This window comes from Branchiostoma belcheri, unplaced genomic scaffold, assembly GCF_001625305.1.
Source record: "Branchiostoma belcheri isolate BF01 breed outbred unplaced genomic scaffold, Haploidv18h27 scaffold5, whole genome shotgun sequence".
NCBI classification, from domain to species: domain Eukaryota; kingdom Metazoa; phylum Chordata; class Leptocardii; order Amphioxiformes; family Branchiostomatidae; genus Branchiostoma; species Branchiostoma belcheri.
In genome coordinates, this window is record NW_017804131.1 from 7,466,271 (window position 1) to 7,491,979 (window position 25,709).

General features: G+C 41.9%; 1 protein-coding gene across 1 annotated transcript in view; it reads left to right on the top strand.

Annotated features, from left to right (window-relative positions):
- Window positions 1-4,511: 4,511 nt before the first annotated feature.
- The window catches only part of LOC109479735 (fibropellin-1-like), a gene marked incomplete at its 3' end in the record, with an annotated part of 40,810 nt that continues 19,612 nt past the window's right edge, over window positions 4,512-25,709 (top strand). Inside the window, exons 1-7 of the mRNA XM_019781725.1 lie at window positions 4,512-4,694; window positions 8,037-8,178; window positions 9,622-9,720; window positions 9,945-10,058; window positions 10,167-10,277; window positions 10,841-10,951; window positions 11,254-11,385. Of these exons, the coding sequence (XP_019637284.1) occupies window positions 4,512-4,694; window positions 8,037-8,178; window positions 9,622-9,720; window positions 9,945-10,058; window positions 10,167-10,277; window positions 10,841-10,951; window positions 11,254-11,385 (892 nt within the window). The remainder of the gene's footprint in view (window positions 4,695-8,036; window positions 8,179-9,621; window positions 9,721-9,944; window positions 10,059-10,166; window positions 10,278-10,840; window positions 10,952-11,253; window positions 11,386-25,709) is intronic.

Consider the following 25,709-nt stretch of genomic DNA (forward strand, 5'->3'; position numbering starts at 1 on the left):
GGACCCCACTGCACCCACTACGGGGACCCCCCTTCCTGCTCCCGGGGCTTTGCTGCCCGGCTCCCGAGAAATCGCTTCCCCCGCTCCCGGGACACATTTCGATGTTTTAGGAACACATTTCATTCATAAAAAAAGTAATACATGTTTATACTTCATTCATCGTTTTATTGGTATAAACAGGATCGCCATTTACAGACTGACAAAAATAACGCTCTATGTATAGTGTATACACGTTATGCACTATGCTAACACTATACAATAATGTAACCTGGTACTTTACAAAAATGTGTAGCCGAAACATAGAAACAATAGCTTTTTCCCGAACTAGACTTCCAGGGACTAGACTTTTAAAATCGTTGGACCCGGTGTAAACTCAGAAATTACTAGTAATTAACAGATTTCTCTAACTTTAAAAAGTAAACTAACATCACATCTCATCACAGTCACCTCCAAATAGAAGTCCATTTTAGCAAAAATGTCAAAAAGTAACTAATACTGACATATCATCAGGTTAAAAGAGGAAAATAGCCCTCAGATCATGAAAGTGAATGGCGCTTACACAAACAGTCAAAAGACTAAATTTTCAATAAACAAAGAAGGCCTCAAACAAAGTTCTTCAAAATACATGTACGTGTAGCAAAAACATAATTGCAGACCTAACGTGAAGTTAAATGAGGCTTGGCAGAAAACAATATCACGTCATTACAAAAAAAGATCATTTGCTCAGAAATTAATTACATGAGCACGTATTCAATTTACAATGTCGTTAAAGACAAGCTGTCGGTTTCGTAAAGTTTGCGTTGTCGCCTCTACAAAATGAGGCTTAGTTGTAGATTGAAGGCCAGGAGGTATGCCCCCCCCCCCTGCTTCAGGGGACCATAGCGAAATGTTTTCATCCTGGAAGGATCGACAAACTGCCCCATGTCTGTCTGCGGGATGGCGTGGTGTTGGTGTCGGTTGTGATCGCAGTCAGGCCGGAGCGGCGTGCTGGGCGCGGGGTGCACCCCGGGCGGGAGTGCAGCGGGGCCGGCCTGGGTCGTCGGAGCCTGCCGGGCGCTTTAACACAGCACCCTCGCCTTTAGATCTGAGCCTGGGTGTGCAGTCTGCCTGTTTGCCTCCAGCCTGGCCTGCAGGACATGGAAAAACGAAAATCTAAGTCAAAAGTCGAAGGCATTTTTGAATTTCATTTGAAGTTACGTGTACATGTACTAGACGTTTTATAAACAAGCCTGGCAAAGATGCGGACGTCTGTATGGACACATTTCGAGGAGAAGTCATTTATCATTTTTAACGAATGTTTTTAACGTCAGACAGCAACAATTTTGTCCAGGTGAAAAGGCTCCATTCATCAAGCATCAACGTCTACCTGTTTCTTTTCATTGTAATCATGGGAACAATACAAACACAACATTTCCCTCGGTAATGAAAACAATTCAAATTGTCAAGAGCCTTGTCGGCTTTCGTATGCAAAGATATACATTTGCATAGACTCACCCTCTTCTGTGTGACTGCAGTCGCTTTTCTTTCTTTCTTTTCTGAGCTCTCCGACAGCCTGGCGATAAAGTTTCTTCAAATCGTCTCAAAGTATCCCAAATCCGCGCCTGAAAAAAGTACATATGTTGTGAGCAACATACAAACTATATCGATGTACTTCTAAGTAGAAATAATAAACTATGTTATTAATCAGTAAAAAAATTGTGTACACTTCTTTCCAAAATAAATATTTCTGCCGTAGGCACAACTTAGCCAAGGTTTTTAAACAACATGTTTAAGATATATGTAACGATAGTGCCGTATATATAATAGTATCCTTGTTTTAGCTTACCCTTCCTCCTGTCGGTTTGCTGGTTCGTTGCGGTGTTGTCCTTTCAATGTAGTAGAGTCATTTCTTCCGTTGCGAAAACGAAGTAACAGAACGGAATGTTTGACGCAATTTAGTTCAGGAACATACTAGTAATCTTTGCAAGCCGAGACAAACGTGTTTTGAAAAAGCAAACCGTCGTTGTGACAAAGCAAGATTCAAGCGACCCACCAAAACAAAGCATCGCGTCTCTTATTGGCTGGTCCCGGCGAGAGCGAGGTAGGATTGGTCGTCAGTCATATAATCACGTGATCGCGTTCAATACTACAACCATCTTGTTTTTATATTATAGGTTTTAAGTTAAATCGCCTGTGCAGTCTGAACACTTGGATGATAGGATGTTTCTGATTGTGTGAATGTATTTATTCAAGGCAGACAAATGATCTTCATAATTCTAATTCGTCATGATTACATGCACATAAACGGACGCCATGTCAGACACATCACAATAAACATCGACCGAACTACAATGTAAAGCTTGCATATTATTACCCATACATGTACCTAAAAATCATAACAAACTGATCAGGTCACGTTAGTTCAAACCCCTTTAGTCAAGCGTTTGATTACATCATGGTAATGAACCTCACGGATAAACTATTATTTCCAAAATAAAAAATTCAGATTTAGACCGGAGTGTAGATTTAGGTCATTTTGACCGAGTAGGTTATATAACCCCAGCGTCGGGGCGCCCTACGCTCAAATGTGCTTTGTCGTATGGACGACATCACGATAAATCAAGCCAGGGACGCATAGGTTCAAATGTTGTATTAACAATCCTTGATCATTCTATATCTAATTTGCTTAGATTAAAGTGCTGGCAACTTTGGTTCAAGTAATTATCACCTGAAACATGAATACACGCAGTACCTAATTACCCCTTATTGTTAGCCGCTCCCCAACACACGCCAAGTGTGCGGGGCGTAAATTTCCGTGCACGTGCACGGCGAGCACGAATCCGGGAGTGTAAGGAAATATCCGGGGCCGTACACGCGGAGCCCGGAAATCCATGGACGCGACCAGGACACGGCGAATTTCACGGGCGTGTGCGGGACTGGAAACTCTTGGAAACGTGGTTTTTCAAGCAGTGCTAATAGCTTCCCCCGCCCAGTGCAACAGGCCGTCCCGGTAGGAGAGTTACGCTAATAAGAGACAGTATGCTTAGGGATTTGGTTCCCCCCAACACGATTGTGGAGGGCTAATCAATCTCTCGTGAAATACACACCGGGAAACCTATGTAAGGCGGGCGGGACACAGCTCTTTCGGCCCCGACCACGATCAGACTGGATACCAGGCTATTGAACAGGCAGTAAGGACAGGTTTGCCTTGACTTCATACGTAACGAATCTTACATATTTATGTAGTTTCGTAAGTGGCCACTCTGGTGGTCCCTTTCCCACCATTCACGATAGTCTGATGTTAATCGCCGGAGGAACTTGTACTTGATTGCATTGGTTGTCATGGTAGTAGGAGATTATAGCGCACATTATAAGAAGCTCGCCTCTGAAGTGCCACGTACACATACGGCGAAGTTGCGGTTTCTTCTTTCCCAACGTTCTAAATCATCTTGTAAAACGTCTGAGACAACGGTCTGAAGAAAGCGTCCTGTAGTAGAGTCGTGAACTCCACCAGTAAGTATTCAACGGTGTGCTTCAGTTTTCGACAAATCTCCTTTGCATTTTAAGGTGTTATTTTTCACGTATAAGCTAGAGCCATCTGTGCTAGCCTGGATTTTCGCTCCACAACGCTCGAAAAAAATCATGCCTTTTCGAGGCGTTGCGGAACGAAAATCCGGATGGTACCCAGGCTAATCTGTGCGACTATACTTGATAGAATTATTGTTGATACATTTTCACCCTGCTAAGTTTTCACAAGGAGTAAAACGCGTCTTTTAAAAACTTAAAAGTTAAAACTTTGTTCCAACACAAGAGAATTGTTTTTACCTAGAGATTCGTTAAAATGAGGGAAGCTAAAATTGTGCGTAACCAGAAGCAAAAGCCTCTCCAAAGTGATCTTACAGGGAACGGTGGCAGGGAAATGGAAAATGGCAGGCAGAGAAAGAAGTGGGATGAGACATTAGGTCGTCGGACTGGCCTGGCCCTTGCCAATAACTATGCGGGGTGGGGTCGTGTGGCTTAGTGGCAGAGTGCGCGACTCGGAACTTAGAGTCCCGAGTTCGAGTCCTGACATGCCACCGATCTTGTGCCCTTGGGAAAGGCACTTTACACGACTTTCCTCACTCAGCTCAGGTGTAAATGAGTATTGTCCTGTCATGTATTTGTCCCCTGTGTTGGTGGCGGCATTAATTTAAGTTGAAAAAACTTGAGTGTGCCGTCACCATGTCTGGTGATTACATGTTGGAATAATAAAAAAAAATAACTATGCGCGGTGCGCCGGCACACGCCAGAGACGTTGGAGGGACTCGGGCAATGTGCGCATCTGCAAAGCGCACAGGCCTGGTCAAGTGAACTTTCGACCAGTTACTCAGTCTTCCTCAGTAGACTGACCCGAGTGGAGGAAGACCAGAGTGACTGGTCGAAATCTCTAGGTGAGAACGTTGGAACAAAAGTTTTAAAATTAAACATGTATCTACCAAACACAGATGACGTTTCATGATAGAGTAAGTTGTGTGTTATCGTTTCAGAGTGCCATGGCCAGGTGGCTTCTGGTCGCGCTGATGTCGGGAATGGTTGTGAGTAACAGCCTCAGTGCGCCCGACACCTTCCCACCACCGCCCGATTCCTCTTTCCAACCTGCCGATGTCACAGACCAATCCGATGAAGCGCATGATGCAAGATCTGACACAGGGCCAGATGACAGGAAATACGCGCAGGTATTTATCCAAACACTATGAATTTATATGTAAATGAGGTAACATATGTTTATTTGTTTGTTAATTTGTTTGTTTGTTCAATGTGTCCTGGGGAAACCCCAAACATATAAATTATGAAACTCAAACAAAATCGTAAATAACAAGAGATTACTAAAGGTTCGTACTCATGATAAATTTATCCAAAACAAGGTTAACTTTGAGATAATGCACCTCGTTGCATGTAGTTGCGAGTATTTTTTTTTAATTAGCATAATACACACAGGAGAAGGATAGTGTGACGCTCACTCAACTTACGACTTCTTTTGTTACGCCACTTAAGCGTCGGTCACAACCCACCGTGCGTGCTTTTTGTCCGTACGTTTTTTTGGGAGGCCACGTCTTTTACTTTTTTTTTTGAAAACGTAGGGTGACCGGCCGAGGGAATACATGTACGTCACTCGCAGGGTTGCACAAGGTGTAACTAGTAAGTACGTGGTCTGTACGCCACGCCTGGCCGTGAGCGGTTGCGTGTATCGTTCGTTGCGCAAGTGGTAATTGAGTTGAGTTGTACGTGCTTACAACCTACGATCTCTATGCGATTGCCACGTTACCGCGTACAGGCCGTACCTGCACGTGCTGCGTACGTACGGTTTCCTTACGCACTCGCACGTTACAAGTGCGTGCAGGTCTGGTGCGATGAACCATCTGATTTTTTTCCCTCCTCTTGACATCTTCTTCACTAGCCGCCCTGTCGTCTTCCGCGGTCTGTTTCCTTGGGTCTTGTCTGATTGTAGCTGCAGATGCCTTCCGTCAAGTCGTCTTTATATACTGTAGAAATCAAGTGCGTTTCACGTGCGTTGTACGTGCGGAGCACTTGGTACTCGTACGGTGCACGTGTGTTCTGCCTAGTCATTGAGCAGGTGAACTGGGAAGTGCGGAGTAAGCACGTACGGAACACGCAACCAACGTACGCGGCACGCACGTACTACTTACGTCAGTGCGTTGCACGCGCGTCGCCCGTACTCGCACGTACGGGTGGTGAATCCGCAGACCGCACGCAGAAAAAGTTTTACATGCACTTAAAGTTATACAGCGTGTCTGCGTGCTCCCAAATCCGTAGGATTCCTTACGGACGCTGTATTCACCACTAAACCTCGGTTACAACCCGTCGTGCGTGCTTTTTGTCCGTACGTTGTATTGGAAGGCCACGTCTGCTACGTTTTTCTGAAAACGTGGGGAAGGAGTGGCGTCGACGCACGTCACTCGCACGGTTGCGCAAGGTGTAAGGGTGTGGTCTGCACGCCACGTATGGCCGTGAGCGGTTGCGTGCATCGTTCGTTGTGCAAGTGGTGAGTTGTACGTGCTTACAACGTACGATCTATGTGCGATTGCAACTTTACCGTAAGGAGGCCGTACTCACACGTGCTTCTTACGTACGGAACCTGCGGGGCACGCGCACGTACGTGTGGTATATCCGCAGGTCGCACGCAGAAAAAGTTTTACATGCACTTAAAGTTCTACGGCGTGTCTGCGTGCTCCCAAATCCGTAGGATTCCGTACGGAGGTGGTACTCACCACGCACGGATGCCCTACGTTTGCCCGAGTTTTTGCACGTAGACAGCACGCAGAAGCACGTACGGCGGATTGTGACCGTCGCTTATCTCTCAGACGTATACATGAATGAATGTGTAGGTTCATTAAAACGATACTCCACGTTTTCCTTGCAGCTGCAGGCCACGGTAATTTTAACAGTAATCGACTGGAATTTACTATATAAAACAGTGCAAGTTACTGTTTATTCAGATTTTATTTCCAATGACATAGCAGGTACAATATAAAATCAACACCTGAATTGCGTCATTGCTTACAAAGCGGCCTTTAAAATCCAAGTATAAAATTCATGATACATAACAAAATAGAATTCTAAAAGTCAGAGTTGGTAATTAATATCATGGAGTTGGTAATATTAAACACTATTTATGGCTTCACCACTATGTGGTGGAGTCATGTTTTTCCTCATGTTTCTTCTCCTCCTTCTTCTTCTCCTGCCATTTCTTTAAATTGATTAAACTCCTTAATTTTGGGACAAATAACATGAAATTTGGTATGAAGGTAGAGTAGCCAAATACCCGTAGGCCTTTTTTTTCTCATTTTTTCCGATACAGGCATTTAAAATTGTTTTATGTGTTTTTTTTTTTTTGGCCATTTTTTGACAAAATCTTTACATTTAGGGTCCTGGAGACCTGGTATTATACTCAAATCATCTGAAATTTGGTCTAGGTATGCTTTATATATCTACCAACAACAATTCATTATAATTGTGGGCATACTCTCCCTTAAACTTGTATAATTTGGGACTTTTTGACTGTTTTCTATGCCGAATAGTGAAGTTAACTTACCTTATAGCAATGACTCATCAGTAAGGAATGCAGAGAGCAACAACCAATAGGCATGAAGCTTTCAAGATGGTAGGGCAGTTGTAATCTTGTTGCTGATTGGGTGCTGGACTAATTGGATTAATGCATTGAACACCTGCTGGTAGGGCAGTTGTAATCTTCTTGCTGATTGGGTGCTGGACTAATTGGATTAATACTAGTACATTGAATACCTGACGAGGCTAAAGCATATTGACAGCTGAACTGCATTTAATTGTTTTTAGTACGTTTGTCACACTTTCTTGCAATGTGGGGCGTAAACTTTTTTTAATCTTGAAAATCAACAGTTTGCATCAGGCAAATATAAGTCCTTACCAATGATGTATAGGATGTTAGCTACTACATGTAGTATCCAACGGTATCCAACTGTTGTGTTTTTAGTTATACTTGTATATCACTTCATATCATATTTATATAGATGCAAAACATTCTTTTTCTTTGTGTTTCTCACTCTACACCTGCCACTTCATTGAACGTATTCAACTTTGGGAACCAAACGACCTGATGACCTCTGTAATCTCCAAGCAGATACATGGTGGCATGAGTATTTTCGAGCAGATACAAAGTGGCTCGGCCTCCAAGCAGATATAGGGTGGCATGGATCCTGTCAATGTACATGTTCCAACAGCAAAAGGCATTGGAATATTCCATTGCTGCATGGGGGTATAGACTGTTGGAACATTTCACATTTTGAATAGGGGTGACTTAAGAACAATCCATTTGTGCGGGAGGGTTTTTTTTGGTATGGGGAATGTGGTGAAGCCATGCTACGTAACACTTGCTCCTGAGCAAATGTCGGCCTTTCTAGTTACAAAATGTCTCTGGTGAGAGCAGCAGACACGTATATGTATCAGCGTGTGTTACAGGTCAGCATTCATGTTCATGTAAAATCCTGATGTATCTAACTGTATGTTATCTTTGTGTTCAGGTGAAGCCCCCACTTCTTCCTCCCACAGACATAGGTGAGTGTGCCATAAACCCATGTCAACATGGACGCTGTGTGCTGAACAAAGATGGCGGATACCACTGCAACTGCCACAATGGCTGGACTGGAAACAATTGCCAGATAGGTAGGCCATTCAAGTACTGAAATTTCAATAATCCCAGTATGTACGAAAGACAATAGGTACAATTATTATTTTCTGTGTACTTCGAGTTTCTATGAGTACTTAGAGTTTCTATGGTGAGTTTCTGTAAGCATTTAGAGTTTGTATGGAAACTTGCAGTTTGTATGGGAACTTAGGATTTGTATGTGTATTTAGAGTTTGTATGGGAACTTCGAGTATACCCATAGAAACTCTAACTACACATAGAAACTCGAAGTACCCACAGAAACTCGAAGTACGCACACACACACACACACACACACACACACACACACACACACACACACACACACACACACACACACAGAAGGAAAAAAATTGTACCTAATATGGTCTTTCGTAAGTATGTGCTGATCAATACTACTCAATGTAAATGATACATATTACTGTTAGGCTATCCAGATGTTTATGTTTTCTGTGGTGACCTTAAGCTTTGCCCAAATATCATTCATATGCTAGTACTTGACTACAGCTTTTTTAAATGCTTAGTTACGTTCTTTCCATGTTTCGTCATTTTTTCACAGCCATAGATGAGTGTGTCGGAATTCCATATACGTAAACATGGCTACTGTGAAAACAAAGATGGCGGATAAAAATATACCTGCTCACCTGGATGAACTGGACAGAACTGCCAGCGAGTTTTCGTGTAGTCAACCATGATTCACTTAGCACAGCATATTGTATAACATAGATTTTCATACTTTCTTTACCGTCTCTGTTTTAACAATGAAAATTCATTTGAATATGTGTGCTACCCTAGGTTGGAAAACTTTATCATCCTGGAGAAACTTGCACCTGCTACAATCAATGTACAAGGCAGTCAACAATGAACTCCCAGACTACATAGATAACTTCCAGATGGCTTTTGAATCCCACAGATACCCCACCAGACACAGCCAGAACCTATCTTTGAAACTGCCGCTTGTTCGCCTTGAATGTGGAAAGCGCAAATTCTCCTACAGAGGCCCTGCCCTCTGGAACAGGCTGCCAACTGCTATTAAGACCTGTCCGTCCATGTCCATTTTTAAAATGAAATGTAAGAATTGGCCTGACCTCTGACCCCTCCATGCCAACATATAGGACTGGACAATGACAATGACTGGACTGGACAATGATGTATTTTTTGTTATTATTACTATTTATTACTGTTATTGGTTAATTACTGTGTTTTCGTTATTATCATTGCCATTATAATTTATTTATTGTTTTCGTTATTATCATTGCCATTATAATTATTTATTGTATAATTTTTGTATGCTAATGTTATTATTTGTATGTTGTACTGTGCTGTGTAATACAGGGCCCCGTTGAAAAGCAGTGCCATCACTGAATTGGGTTACCCTGTATAAAAATGACGGAAATAAAATAAAATAAAAAATAAATATCTAGGCCATTTATATCCCCCAGACATAGATGCCTGTGCCAAAAACACATGCCAATATTCACTGTGTGATGTCGGCGGGAAATGTACCTGCAAACGATGGACTGGACCGAACTGTCAGCGAGGTGATGGTTTCTTTCACCAGGGTCCAGAGAGTGTTTTTATTAGTAGGCTTTACCCATTTAACATTTTTACCCACCTTGTAATATTTTTTCAGTAGTCCCTCTATTGTTCTCTAGTTGGCTAGAAACTTGGTCTGCTTATATAAGTTACGCAACATGTTAAATGTTGAACCTGTGTTGAGAGTCCCTTTCATTAATAACCACGCTATTTCTCTGTTTACCCACAGACTTATTTGCGTGTAGCAAAATACGCCCATGTCAACATGGAGACTGTGAGGACACATATGGCGGATACAAATGTACCTGCTTCGCTGGATGGACTGGAGAGAACTGCCAGATAGGTGAGTTTTAATTTTGTGTAGTATTACCATCGTATAGCATAGAGTTACATACTTTCTTAACCGTCTGTGTCTTCATGAAATCATAAGAATACGCGTGATATCCCACAGACATAGATGAGTGTGCCACAAACCCATGCCAACATGGACACTGTGTGGACAAAGATGGCGAATACAAATGCATCTGCTCGCCTGGATGGACTGGACAGAACTGTGACCAAAGTGAGTTCTCTTGTGTAGTAACCATTCTCTTAGCATAGTACATCATAGTATATCATATTACATGAATGTTCATATCTTTCTTTACTTTTTGTTATACATTTTAATAGCGTGCCATATGTTTGGCGTAACGGCAGATGATCGTGACCAACACAGTCGACCGATATACGTACACGTACACACACACGCACACGCACAAACACACACACACGCACACGCACAAACACACACAAACACACACAAACACACTATATATATATATACGATGTTTTGTTCTTTATCCCACAGGCTTCAATTTGTGTACCATTGAGCCTTGCCATCATGGAACCTGTAAGAGAAAAGATAACGGATACAGCTGTACCTGCTCACCTGGATGGACTGGACTGAACTGTCATCGAGGTTTTAATTTCTTGTGTAGTAACCATTGTATTACCACGTTATATTATATTACACATACATGAATTTTTATACTTAAAATCCTTCTTTAGTTAGTGCCTTTGTCCTAATAATGAGATTTAATAATTTGTTTTGAATATGGGTGATATTTCTTTCTTTCTGGCCCACAGACATAGATGAGTGTGCCAAAAACCCATGCCCAAATGGACGCTGTGAGAACAAAGATGGCGGATACAAATGTATTTGCCATCCTGGATGGACTGGAAAGAACTGTCAGCAAGGTTGGTGCTTTTGTGTGTGTGTGTGTGTGTGTGTGTGTAAACTATGGCATAATATTTTATGTTGTATATTACTACTTGTTGGAGGCTTTAGATATTTTTTGTACATATATCCCAATTGCCAACAGTCAGTGTTATTTCTGTATACGTAAGCACACAAACAATACATGTCAATAATTGTAGCAGAAAAACCATGCCAACTGTTCCTCATTGTATTTAAAGTCCGTCTTTTTTTATGACATTGATCATGACCTTTCATCTTCTTGGTTGAGTGCCAACATGATTTCGTCTTAATCATCACACAGACATTAATGAGTGCACCAGGAACCATATTCGGCCCCGGAAGCCTTGCGAACATGGAACCTGTGTGAACATAGAGGGTGGATACAAATGTGTCACCTGCTCACCTGGATGGACTGGACAGAACTGTCAGCAACGTGAGTTTTTTTTTTATTCCAACATGTAATCACAAGACGTGGTGACGACACACTCAATTTTTTTCAACTTATATTAATGCCGCCACCAACACAGGAGACAAATACATGACAGGACAATACTCATTTACACCTGAGCGAAGTGAGGAAAGTCGTGTAAAGTGCCTTTCCCAAGGGCACAAGATCGGTGGCATGTCAGGACTCGAACCCGGGACTCGAAGTTCCGAGTCGCGCACTCTGCCGCTACGCCACACGACCCCACGATGTGAACGTGAGTTTGCTGTGTAGTAACAAATCACTCTTTCTGACAACGCAAAAACTGACCTTTTACTCCGTGGCAGTACCGCATTCTCATCAGTTGTCAACTCCAATATATTATCACTTACCCAAAACTTTATCACCACATCAGAACGGTTTTAAAAGATTTCAATTTCCCCCTGTGCTATCTATGTATTGTGTACTCTCTTTGCCATCATTTATCATTGGGTGGGGAACCGGACTTGCGCTTTTGAATTTCCTGTATATACTGTTTTGCCTGTCTTAAAGTTGCGTTTGTTTTTTCTTGATTATATGTATTTATTTAGTGGTGCCGTAAACATAAGTGTTTTCCACTTGAGTGCGGGACCACCAAGTCTTGTACCTATTTTTTTATGTGAATGAATAATAAAAATATGGGTGATTTTACTTTATCCCGCAGTCATAGATGAGTGCGCCACAAAACCATGCGAACACGGAACTTGTGAGAACAAAGATGGCGGATACAAATGTACCTGCTCAGCTGGATGGACTGGAAAGAACTGTCAGCAAAGTGAGTTTTTTTTTATTCATCAAAACATGAAAACATAACAAGGACAGTGTGACGCTGCACTCAAGTTAACAACTTATATTCACAGCGCCACACAACAAAAAAAGGTACAATTAACATTTAAATATACAAAGTTGACATATCTGTGCGCCGTAGTCCCACCACCCCAAGACATTAAAATGTTAAATTAAATGCTAACAGAACTATTTGAAAGGTAAGATTACATGGTAACCTCCTATATCTCATTGGCGGAAAAACATCCGCCAATCAGAGCTGGGAGGAGAATTTAGGCCCATTAACACTTACGTAGTATTTGGACTTCTATATCTAATTGACTGTTAGAAACAGTCAAGCAGAGCTAGAAGCGCTTGGTATCTCCAATGTAAATCTGAGTGAGTTGCATCGTTTTAAAGTTGTACATAGAGGGTAACATTGAGGAGCCTCTAAGAATTAAGTGCAGTTTAGCATTATCTGACATATTATTAAGGTGAGTGAAGGAAGCAAAGTGAGTTCTGCTGTGTACTAACACGTGGCATAGTTTATCATGCATATCATAATAAATAAATTTAATAATCAAACAGTACCCGTGCAGTCGCAGCCTTTATACGGCTGAATTGATGCAGGGTATCACATAATAATCAATACAAATCATAACAATTACAACAATCAAATAATACACATATTTGTTCCACAATTATTATTTGTGGAACTGTTGCAAGGGTCTGTGCGGCTGCCATTAGGCGCCACAAGGTGACCTCAATACGACTTTCCCCAGCCGAAGTTAGGTACCCATTCACACCTGGGTGGAGTGAGGAAAGTCGTGTTAAGTGCCCTTCCCAAGGGCACAACGTCGGGGCGCATGTTCAGACATGTACCGGGTACGACTCGGAATCGAACCCGGGTCTCCCCGGCTCATAGTCGATTGCTCTAACCACTACACCACCCGACGCCACCTAAAATATTACATGGGGTTTTACACTGAAAATGTCTTTCAGACTCCTTCTTGAAATTAAAATCATGGGTTTTATGTTTGGGTGACATTTCATTCTTTATCCCACAGAAAGTGACGTGTGTGTGACGACACCTTGCCAAAATGGAACCTGTGTGAACCAAGCTGGTAGGCACAGGTGTAGGTCCACACCTGGACCGTCTGGAAGAAACTGTCAGCAAGGTACGTTAACCCAATTTTTAAACTAGAAAGGCCGACATTTGCTTGGGAGCAAATACAGCATATTTCAGTCCATCTCCCTCCCACGCAAAAGGGGACTATTCCAAACTTACCCCAGTGCAAAACTGGCAAAGGTTCTCAAATAAATGAATTATATAGTAGCTATGTAATTGAGAACAAAGATGCAAGAACAAACACTTTGAATCTTGAAAGCTTTACTAATCTTATTACAGGTATGCAAATACTAACAATGATGAGATTTGATACATTGTGAAGGTCTTAGGTCATAAAATTGAATGTGTGGGTCATTACGCACGACTTAGGTGCAATGTGAGTTGTGACCCCAGGTAACCCGCAATGGAACACGTGTTCCATGGCAGATGAAACGGGCCATTCTTTAGATAGAACGTGGAACGGGTACAGCACTTTTGGCCCTTTTTTTGGTGAAAATAGCCATAAAGTCCCCATGGAATTGGTGTATGCCAAATATGTGACTGCTATTCTGTAGACACATGTTCAAGGTACCCTTATACCGAATTTCAGATCATTTGGTTGTAAAACCAGGGCTCAGGATCTAAAAATCCATTTTTTTTGTCGAAAAATGACCCAAAAAACCTTCATAAAAATTTTTTTGAATCCCCTTGACTGTGTGGCAGGAGAAGGAGAAGAAACATAAGAGAACACAATATATTTCATCCATACCATATAATATTTAAAAAAATCCATCTCAAACCTTTGGCATTATTTAAAAGTAACTAGTTCAAACCTTGTTACGAGTCACTGATCAAAAGTTCATGTTACAGCCTGGCAATGCCCAAGTGGATGGAGCGAATACAACGACCACTGCTACAAGTACGTGAAAAGCGGAGTCGACTGGTTCACAGCGGACGCACGATGTAAAGCCTGTGGCGCAAATCTTGTGTCTATTCACAGCCGTGAGGAGAACGAGTTTGTCAGCCGTCTCATCCCTAACGGTAGGTAAGGCCACAGCAGGTAAATTTTATGGATGACATCCTCCGCAGACTCCAAATCTAATGCTACGGTCACAACCCGCCATACGTGCTTCTGCGTGCTTTCTGCGTGCAAAAACGTGGGCAAACGTAAGGCATCCGTGCGTGGTGAGTACCGCCTCCGTACGGAATCCTACGGATTTGGGAGCACGCAGACACGCCGTAGAACTTTAAGTGCATGTAAAACTTTTTCTACGTGCGGTCTGCGGATTCACCACCCGTGCGTGCGAGTACGAGCGACGCGCGTGCCCGGTACGTACCGTACGAAAGACGCACGTGTGAGTACGGCCTCCTTACGGTAAAGTTGCAATCGCACAGAGATCGTACGTTGTAAGCACGTACAGCTCACTTACCACTTGCGCAACGTACGATGCACGCAACCGCTCACGGCCAGACTTGGCGTGCAGACCGTCCACTCTTACACTTTGCACAACCGTGCGAGTGACGTGCGAGTGACGTACGTAAACGCCACTCCTTCCGCACGTACGGCGGGTTGTGACCGAAGCTTAATGCGAGCGGGCGAGCCAAAAAAAAGGTTCCTACAATTTAAAATTTTGACTCAATCATCGTACAAATGATTTTGATTCAGTGGGAACATCACATATACACAGCCACCATCACATATCACTGCATCAAAGTAAGAAACAAAACATTAAATCACAGCCTTTTCTTGTCTCCTCTCTTCATAGTTATCTGCCATCTTCCTTCCGGCATGGCAGCAGACATCTTTGCCCATTTTTGACATGTTGACCGCTGTTAGAGGGCAACAAAATTTCTTGCTGTTTTTTCCAAAATTAGGCGAAATGAATGCGCGCGGGATGTCATCCGTAAAAATTACTTGCTGTGGCCTTATTAACAACCCCTGGAAGGTATCGAAGGCACCGATTTATTTTCTTGGCTCTAGGAGATTTCTCACGACGTCATACCTTGGCCAAATAAAATTTTAAAAATGATCGAAGACTTATAAATGTTTCTCATTGATTATGCAAATAAGATTCTTATTTGCATAGCTTGTATCAGTTGACCGTATTCTCTGCAAACTATCAGTCTTATTCTAACAAAGAAAACAATTCTAGCATTCCTCTTATATTATGCAAATAAGATCCTGATTTAGATAAGATAGTTTAACGCAATTATAATAAAATTCCTGGCAGTTATCACTTTTGAATGACAGTATTTTGTTATTAATCATGCATATAAATTCAATGTCTCATTCACATAATTCACATTCCTCATTCTGTCCCCATTGTCATTGACCTTATTTGTTGAAAACGGAAGAAAATTAAAAGAGACCAACCTAAAACGATGCTTTCCATCTTAAGGTACATGTATCAACATTTTACAAGAGATCATGTCAGTTTTCCTTTGACTTCAGACCCTAGGAGGACTCACTGGCACCCGTTCTTGCGGGACCGAGTCGCCAGGCTATCAGCTGCCTACATTGGACTACGCAACTGGAAGGCTGGAAGTTCGATGTGGTCTGACGGATCTCAAGTGCAGGGCTACACGGACTGGGCTGATGGTCCCAACGACAGAGCCAGGTGGGGTCGGCCAAACGGTGCTAGGTGTTCTGTTATGAACTCCAAGGTGTGTGCTGCTAGTTTTTTTTCTTTAAGTAAGGCTATACCAAGGACATTATCTGAATAGCAAAGTTCTTTCTATCACAACCATTTATAAATGGTCATCACCTGTGGAAAAGAGAATGGAACTTAAGCACACACTTTAACCAGACGACTGTTCCTTGCTATAGTATAGTATTCACAGCTAACGGTGTGGCCGAATCCGGTAGAGAAATGGAGATGGGTGCTGTTATGTTCACTAGGTATGATAAGAGTGGACTTTAAGTTGTAAATTGTATGTATTGTTTCCAACAGATCGACAGTCGCTACAGCCGCCGGTACTTTTCACGTCGTCGCTACTGGCGTACCAAAGGACGCGTGGGACTGTGGGAGGATGAAGATGACTGCTCCCGTGGCTTTTCGTACATTTGCAAAGCTCCAAAATAAGTAACATGTCATCGATCTTCCTGTCAAATCCAGCCTTGTACCCCGAAATATGAAGAAAAGAAACGTTTTGTAGTCCCATACGTATTCTTTTTCACCTTTTATCCTCTGTAAATGAGTGAAAGAAAGTAAAACGAAAGAAAGGAAAAGATATGGAACGAAGAAAGAAAAGATCTGGAAGTAAAAGAAAAGAGAATTGGTTAGAAGTTTGAAGTCATCAAAGAGCACTATGAAGTTTAAGTTTTGAGATTTAGCATCACTTTGACCATGGTTGGTATTGTTTTCACAATAAAGCATCTTTAAATGGAACAATGCTTCGGTTTGTTGCCTGAGAAAATAGGACTAAGTAGGTAAAAGTAATAGGAAAAGAGAAAAATTATTGGTTCTTGGATAGAAAAAAAATAATGGTGAACTGGGAAATCAACATACATTTTGTAAAATCACTCTAAAGCACAATTAAGATCTTATGTATCATTTGAGATTCTACTATATTATACATTCATCTGTATCCTATTATTGACCACGGTCAATTTGGTAGTGTTAGTTAGTACCAATCCTACAATTCTATTAAAAGACGTTACTCACATTTGCATATTAATCTTCATAAGGGAAATTATTACCAGCATTAGTTTGTCTTCCCTGCAGGAACTTTGCGCTTCCTTGCCAACGCATACTTGTTACCTTCAAGAAGGTTATGTTTTCAGAGGCGTTCTTGTGTGTGTTTGTGTGTCTGCAGAGCACAACAATTGTTGTTCTGCACATACAGTACCATCTATATAGCACCCTGTATAGGTACGATTTGGGGGTATTTCTCGTGCAACGCATCACACTGCAGCGAAACGCAACGAATGCGGAAGTAACTACTCCACCGCAGGGCAAAAAAAATTTGGGGGTCTATGATCTAATTAAGACATGAAATTATTGAAAAATATTGTGCCAGGAATGTCAGCAGGACAAGGGTTAAGAAGGCATATAATAAATGGATTGGCTTGACATTTGGTATGTTGGGAGAGCTTCTTGAGATCTCGAAATGATTAGATTTTGGGCCCCCTAGCGGTTTCTTATACTACTGCTTGACTTTCGGTCAAAACATTAGGATAATATGTAGCTCTTGTTCTGGGGAAGAAGTGACGTGAGTTTGGGCACCTAGCGGCATGCTCTAGAACTGCAGGGGCGTTTGTTTAATAATATTCAAAAGAACCGGTTGACGTAGCCTTGTGATTTTTTGTATGTAGGTAGCTTATGTGATGCTTGATATAATCATGTGACAGTTATGCAAATACGAATATGATTTACATAATTTGTGAAGAAATTATATAAATCAGCTGCATTACATGATAGGACTATTCAACCTTGTGACCTGTAATTGATAACTAAACACAGGCAGCTGCAGGTATTGAATATGTAAATGAAGACCTAATTTGCATTATGAATGAGAAAATGTTATAATTCCATAATGGTGTCTAAAATTTGAAAATTAACTGAAGGTGAACACCATTAAACATCTTATTCAAATAAAGACCCAATTTGCATAATTTATGAGGAAATGCTAGAATGGCATTCTTTGTTAAACCCTTGTCCTGCTGTGCGCAACATATGTCGCGCGGCACATACAGTACCATCTATATAACACCCTGTATAGGTACGATTTTGGAGTATTTCTCATGCAACGCATCACACCGCAGCGAAACGCAACGAATACGGAAGTAACTATGCCACTGCAGGGCAAAAAAAATTGGCCGTCTATGATCTGATTAAGACATGAAATTATTGAAAAATATTGTGCCAGGAATGTCAGCAGGACAAGGGTTAAGAAGGCATATAATAAATGGATTGGCTTGACATTTGGTATGTTGGTACATCTTCTTGAGATCTCGAAATGATGATTTTGGGCCCCCTACTGCTGGACTTCCGGTCTTCACCTAGACATGCTGGAGTCAAAACATTAGGATAATATGTAGCTCTTGTTCTGGGGAAGAAGTGACTTGAGTTTGGGCACCTAGCGGCTTGCTCTAGAACTGCAGGGGCGTTTGTTTGATAATATTCAAAAGAACGGGTTGACGTAGCCTTGTGATTTTGTGGTATGTAGGTAGCTTATGTGATGCTTGATTTAATCATGTGACAGTTATGCAAATATGAATATGATTTACAGAATTTGTGAAGAAATTATATAAATCAACCTTGTGACCTGTAATTGATAACTAAACATAGGCAGCTGCAGGTATTGAATATGTAAATGAAGACCTAATTTGCATTATTAATGAGAAAATGTTATAATTCCATAATGGTGTCTAAAATTTGAAAATTAAGTGAAGGTGAACACCATTAAACATCTTATTCAAATAAAGACCCAATTTGCATAATTTATGAGAAAATGCTAGACTGGCATTCTTTGTTAAGATAAGACTGCCTTTGGCATGGGTGGATAAATGATCAACTGATAAAATTCATGCAAATGAGGATCATATTGCAAAATTAGGGGGAATAATCTATCATTTGTCAGTCATAAAGATTAACATCATTTGGTGAAGGTATGAGATCGTGGAACTCTAGTTAGAAATGATATGTTATATCGGTGTTTTGATCATCAGCATGCAAGAAAGAAAGTATCTCTCAGTAGAAGGAATGCTAGAAACGTCCTGATTTTCTTATTTGTCGCGTGTGATGACGTGACTTGAAACACGAATCAGGTTTGGAATACAGTATGAAAATGTTGTCCTTATATAAATTAGTACATTATGTTTTGGGCTAATTGAAAGACAAATACAGTAAGTAAAAACAACAACGTAGTGGTTATTTGTCGACTAGGCTGCCTCTGCGGCCAGTTAACACCTGAATATGGTAGGGAAAAATCGTAGACTCCAAAGCAGGGCAGGTTTAATCTATTAGTCTCGATCAGACTTCTTGGGTTGCTAGGAAAATAGAAGAAATTGGCCGCAAAGTCTGACAAGTTACAAGAGGAGTTACCTGACCAAGCTGTCACAAATTTACAGCCGGACCGGCTATCTAGTACTTCCTCAGTTCATGTCTACAATTTTTCAGCGACTCAAGCAGTCTGATAGGGCCTATTGTCCTCTAAGCAGTTGTGAATAGTATAATCCTAGGCCTTCAGTATATATTCGAGAGGCGGGTAAAGAAGCATTATCCACTGTATATAATACACATATCCGATGGTTACACCTATCAGATGGTTACACATCAAACATACACAAACAGACCCCTGCAGCATTGGTGGTAGCATAATGATTTTTAAATGTAAATATATAACTTGTATGTATTATTTATTGCACTGACCTCTGACCTCTCAAACAATATCTTACGTATACCTTATTACTTGTTGTATATAGGATAGGACAGGTTAAGTGATTGTTATTAGTGTGTTAATTTATTAATCGTATTTTAGGTGTGACAATAAGCAAGTGTATATACGTCTGTGTTATAAGTTTGTAATGTTGTTTTTAAGACTCCAGGAAGAATAGTGAGTATAAGCGAATGCTTATACTCACTAATGGAGATCCTTCAAATAAACAAACACATAATATACATACGAGAGAGAGGGAAACATGCAGTTACAGGAAAGCCGAATGCAACCACTTGTGAAGATACAAGTCGCAGTTACAACGTCGACCATTACATTTACATAGTCTAAAACAACATCTAAAAACCACTGCACCCAATGAATCGTATGGATATCATTTACATGTATCTTTATGATTCATAGCCATGATCCTAGTATTTCCAATCCCAGTAGTTAGATGCAAACGTTGTCCCTTTTTTTCACTGTCGTGACACTCACCTTACTTATCCCGTTGTTCTCCGGGATCCATAGCGCTTGTCCCTCAATACTGGGTCGTGATGACCGCATATGTATGTCCCTTCTCCTGCCAGTCTTTGGAGGGCTCACCACAGCCCCAAAATTAGCCTGGTATCCAGTCTTACGTAATTGGGGGTATTGGGGTGTTCAGTCATGTTGTGCCTTCGGGGGCTCTAATAGCTTCCCCCGCCCAATGCAACAGGCCGTCCCGGTAGGAGTGTTACGCTAATAAGAGACAGTATGCTTGGGGATTTGGTTTCCCCCCAACACGAACTGGAGGGCTAATCAATCTCTCGTGAAATACACACCGGGAAACCTATGTGAGGCAGGCGGGCCAGAGCTCTTTCGGCCCCGACCACGAATCAGACTGGATATATACCAGGCTACCCCAAGATCTTCTAACGTTTGGTCAGCGAATAAACACCACAAAGCAAGTCCGTTGCAATCGAGTATCAACTCCTCAGTAAACGTAATCAGCGTGTACTATGATTATGTAAATGGTATCCAGCGGACCTTGGCTCCGTATCTCGATAACACCGCTTGTCTACACAGGCGTTATCAGCCTGTTATCTTGTTGAGTAGTTTGGGTTCTTCACAACGGAAACATCCAACATAATCTTGTCGAAGCAGCTGACAGATTGCCTAGCTATTTATGGCCGCATATAAGCTAAGCATACAATAGATTTCCGCCCAACGTTTCACCCGAACTCTCCCGTTGAAAGTGCAGTATGGTGCACGTACGTACTTTTGACATGTTTCTGACTGGAAGATGGACTCGTCCATTTTAGGACGGGGTGGAACGATTGAGAATTTTTTTTATATTCCAACATCTAATCACAAGACGTGGTGACGGCACACTCAATTTTGTTCAACTTATATTAATTTTACCACCAACACAGGGGACAATGCAATACTCATTTTCACCTGAGCGAAGTGGGAAAAATTGCTAATTTCTCGATGATTACTAGTAACTAAATATTCTAAATGGAAGCCATTTAAACCTCCAATTCGACCTTCCTGTCACTCTTCGGTTGCACCATTTCCCCATCACGTCGTTGACTCTACTGTATTCAAATAACTACGGTTAGACAAGCCAACAAACGAACAAGCTTTCGTGGCATACTGCAATTTTGAATATGTAGTGTAGGTGGGCACGCAGTTTTCACGTGCTCGAAATTAGTCTGTTTATTGTTTAAAAAAACTGCTTACCTCGATCTGATATGGGCTTACATGCTGTATATGAGTAATACATGCATATGAATCAATAATACAGCGTGCTGGTAGAGCCAATTTGCAACATTTTGTACCAGTCGAGGCTGGACACTTTAGGTGTCAACATGGGGACAAACTAACTTAAAGGTATGTCTTGTCGATTTTTACTCCAAACACACTCATTCACGCACACACGCACAACCACAAACACACACTTACACACACACTCACACACACGTACACCCACGTACGCAAACAGACAAATACGCCGGCACAGCAGAAGCATGCACGCACAAAAATACGACTCTCACAATCATACGCACACTGTTTCAGCTTCACACACTATTAAACGGGACGAACTTCAGAAATCCATGTAACTCTACTTCACATGTTTCATCGTGGTTGTTTGGGTCTGTTTTCTAAATGTATGTATGTATCTTCGGGGTTCTAAGTATGGACAACAAGTTGTTTACCAACATTGAATTAATCATGTTTGGTTTTCACTGAACTTTATGTTTGATTTTTCAGTTTAACACAGTAGAATTGTTTGGGTGTTAACGACTGAATTTTGTTGCGTAGTAAGAGAAACGATATGCTTTAATTCTTATTCTAATTACGACTACGTAATGGAAAAAGAACCATAATACACAGAATTAATTCATACTATTATGATCTCAGGGTGAGCTCATTTTTCATATGCAATGATTTAAAATTAGTCTGGTAAAGTGTTGGTTTTCGCGATATTTCAAATCTCTACCACACTGAAAATATAATAGGAGGAATATCATATCAGATTTTGGTCAATTTAAATAAAAAATGATTCACATTGACAAAAAAACACACCAATTTTATTGGGTTTTGCTGACATGAAGATAAAGCTATATAGAAATAAAGTTTTAATGCCGCTAAAAGATTCCAAGCTTGTCGATACCCTTTTTTGCAGTATCAAAATACAACAAGAACAATTTTCTTTTTTTATATTCCAACATTTAATCACAAGTGGTGACGGCACACTCAAGTTTTTCCCAACTTATATTAATGTCGCCACCAATACAGGGGACAATACAATACTCATTTTCACCTGAGCGAAGTGAGAAAAGTCGTGTAAAGTGCCTTTCCCGAGGGCACAAGATCGGTGGCATGTCAGGACTCGAACCCGGGATCTCTTGGTTCCGAGTCGAGCACTCTACGGCTACGCCACACGACCCCACAAATTGTGATCGTGCACCCTACCATACACAATCGGTCATCATAAAACAGACACTGTAGTTAGTAAATTGGGCCATGAAAATGAAACGTTTGGAGATGTGATTTTTTATAGGAGCACAATGATTGTAATATTTTGGCGACGCCTCAGGGGCAAGTCTAATTTTGTGCTCCATACAGCTTGAAAAATCATCAATAGATAAACAACATTATATAGACATTGAACTAGAAATCGTACCCATGGCAATAATTTAGATTTCCAACCTTGTTTTTTTTTTAATGTGGAAGAATTAACAGTTAGTAGAATGTTCTGCAATCAGTGACTGTTTTTGTAAGGTAAAATCACGTACCTCCAATTTTTCGGTGTCGACTGTACACCTTGATCACGGAGTGACCTAGTCTCGCGAGAACACGAGACTAGGTCGAGACTCGTGTTCTCGCGAGACTAGGTCACTGCGCGATCAATATTCTACTAACTCTTAATTCTACGTGACTGATGAAGCTCTTCAACGATATTCGTCGAAGAATTAGTATTTGTTCTAACCTCTTCAACGATATTCGTCAAAGAATTAGTATTTGTTTTTAACAGATATAGAAATGGCGTTAAACAACACACCGTCATCGCCGGTAGGCGATTACGAACAAGAAGACCGTACTTACGATGATATAGATTTGGTGTATGCCCGTGGAAATTTGCCCATTGTTGGAGCTGGCCTAAAGAAAGAAGAGCAACGTCATAAATATGAAGACGTAGATCTAGAGTTCGGTGGTGTAAACGTGATGTTGGGCTCCATGTTACAACGCACTACACCGCCTGAGCTACCTGCTGGCCACCCTACCCTAGAGAAGAGAGAAAAGGAACGAGCCGTCAGGAAGAAAGAAGAAGAAGGGCATAAGTACGTAGACGTGGATCTAGAGTGTGGCATCGGAAATGTGTTTCTTGGTTCCGGCTTTCAACGCGCAGCGCCCCCTGATCTTCCTCCTCGAAATCCCGCTCAAGGAGGAAAGCAGGAAGTTCAGCGTAGTACACCTCCTGAGCTCCCCCCTGGTCATCCTACCCTACAGGAGAAACACAAGGAACGAGCAGGAAACAAGAAAGAAAAAGAAGAAAGCCATCAGTACGTAGACGTGGATCTAGAGTATGGCTTCGGAAATGTCATCCTCGGTTCCGGTTTTCACCGCGCAGCGCCCCCTGACCTTCCTCCTCGCAACTCCAACCAAAAGGCGAAAGAAAAGAAACAAGCAGAAGGAAAGCAAGAAGAAGAAAGCCATCATTACGTAGACGCGGATCTAGAGTACGGCTTTGGAAATGTGATTCCTGATTCTGGCTTTCAACGTGATACACCTCCTGAGCTCCCTCCTGGTCACCCTACGCGAGGGGAAAAGGAACAGAAAAAAGCAGGCCGAAATGACAAGGAAGAAGACCACAAGAGAGAAGACACAGGGGAAGAAGAACACACACAAGACGTAGGTCAAGAGCATGACAGTGGAGAAGGTTCCGGAGCTACGGCTGCTGACACCCCGACTCGCCATCTTGACATGGGAGACCACGTAATTGTGTGGCCGGAGCAGAAAGAAGGTTCCGACCAGCAGAACAAACCAGAGGAAACTACCGGGGAGGGGGGTGGAGATGGGCGTAGCTTTGCTGCCAAAGCTAGAGGTACGTTCAGATTCAATGAGTGATCGTGAATTCAGGGATGAATGAATAAATGAACGACCTTTGTTGTGTTATCTTGAAAGTTCATCTGTGTTGGTAGAAGTCATTGTGCAGCAAGTTTCAACTGTAATTTCCAACACAAGAAATTGGACTCAGTCCGACTCACCCAAATTTTCGACTGTGCAACTCCAGTCTTTGTCAAGGAATGAACAATCCACCGCTTCCGTGACGTCACGCAGGTAACACACGTGACTCCGTGAGCAGTGGGTCATAGGTTGCAGAAAGTCTGTAGCGCCCCCGTCTCTGTTGAGGGATGGCTGTAATGCCCTGATGTAGATGGCCTCTTTGATCCCTCGTGCAAAGAAGCCCGGTTCTGAGTCCAAGATTCTTACTTTGTCCAGTGAGACTGAATGACCAGGCGATTCTATGTGGTTATGTTGTGAGACCTCCGAGGTAGTCGAGCTAGGTCGTTTGTGTTCTAAGAACCTAGCCTTGAGGGATATTTCAGTCTCGCCAATATAGGTTTCCTTACATCGGCCCTTGGAATTCTGTCCTTGACACTGTTAGTGTATATGGTAAACTACCCCACGCTTGCTTACCTTTGATATTTTGTCCTTATGTGTGACCAGTGTATTCCGGAGGGTTCTAATTGGTCTAAAACAGGTCTTAATCCCATGTGTAGCAAAGATCCTCCTGAGCCCTTCACTCAGGCCTTTCCTGTGAGGTAGAACAACTAGGCCTCTATTTGGGCTTTGGGTTTTTGTTCTTGCTCTGATACTGGTTATTGTCTGTGGGCTTTTGTCTATTGGCCTTGTCTAAAGCGAAAGTGGGGTTCCCACACTTTCTTAGTACCTGTGAAATGTGAACTTTCTCCTCTTCTAAATCTTGAGGGTCAGTGATAATTGCTTCCGTTCTGTGTAACAGGGTGCGGATAACCCCAACTTTATGATCCAGGGGGTGATTAGAATGGAGGCCTAGCTGTTCTGCCTTGCAGGAAAGGCCTGAGTGAAGGGCTCAGGAGGATCTTTGCTACACATGGGATTAAGACCTGTTTTAGACCAACTAGAACCCTCCGGAATATACTGGTCACACCTAAGGACAAAACATCAAAGGAACGCAAGTGTGGGGTAGTTTACCATATACAGTGTCAAGGACAGACTTCCAAGGGCCCGCGTAAGGAAACCTATATTGGAGAGATTGAAAGATCCCTCAAGGCTAGGTTTATAGAACACAAACGACCTAGCTCGACTACCTCGGAGGTCTCACAACATATACACATAGAATTGCCTGGTCATTCAGTCTCACTGGACAAAGTAAGAATCTTGGACTCAGAACCGGACTTCTTTGCACGAAGGATTAAAGAGGCCATCTACATCAGGGCGTTACAACCATCCCTCAACAGAGACGGGGGCGCTACAGACTTTCTGCAACCTATGACCCACTGCTCACGGA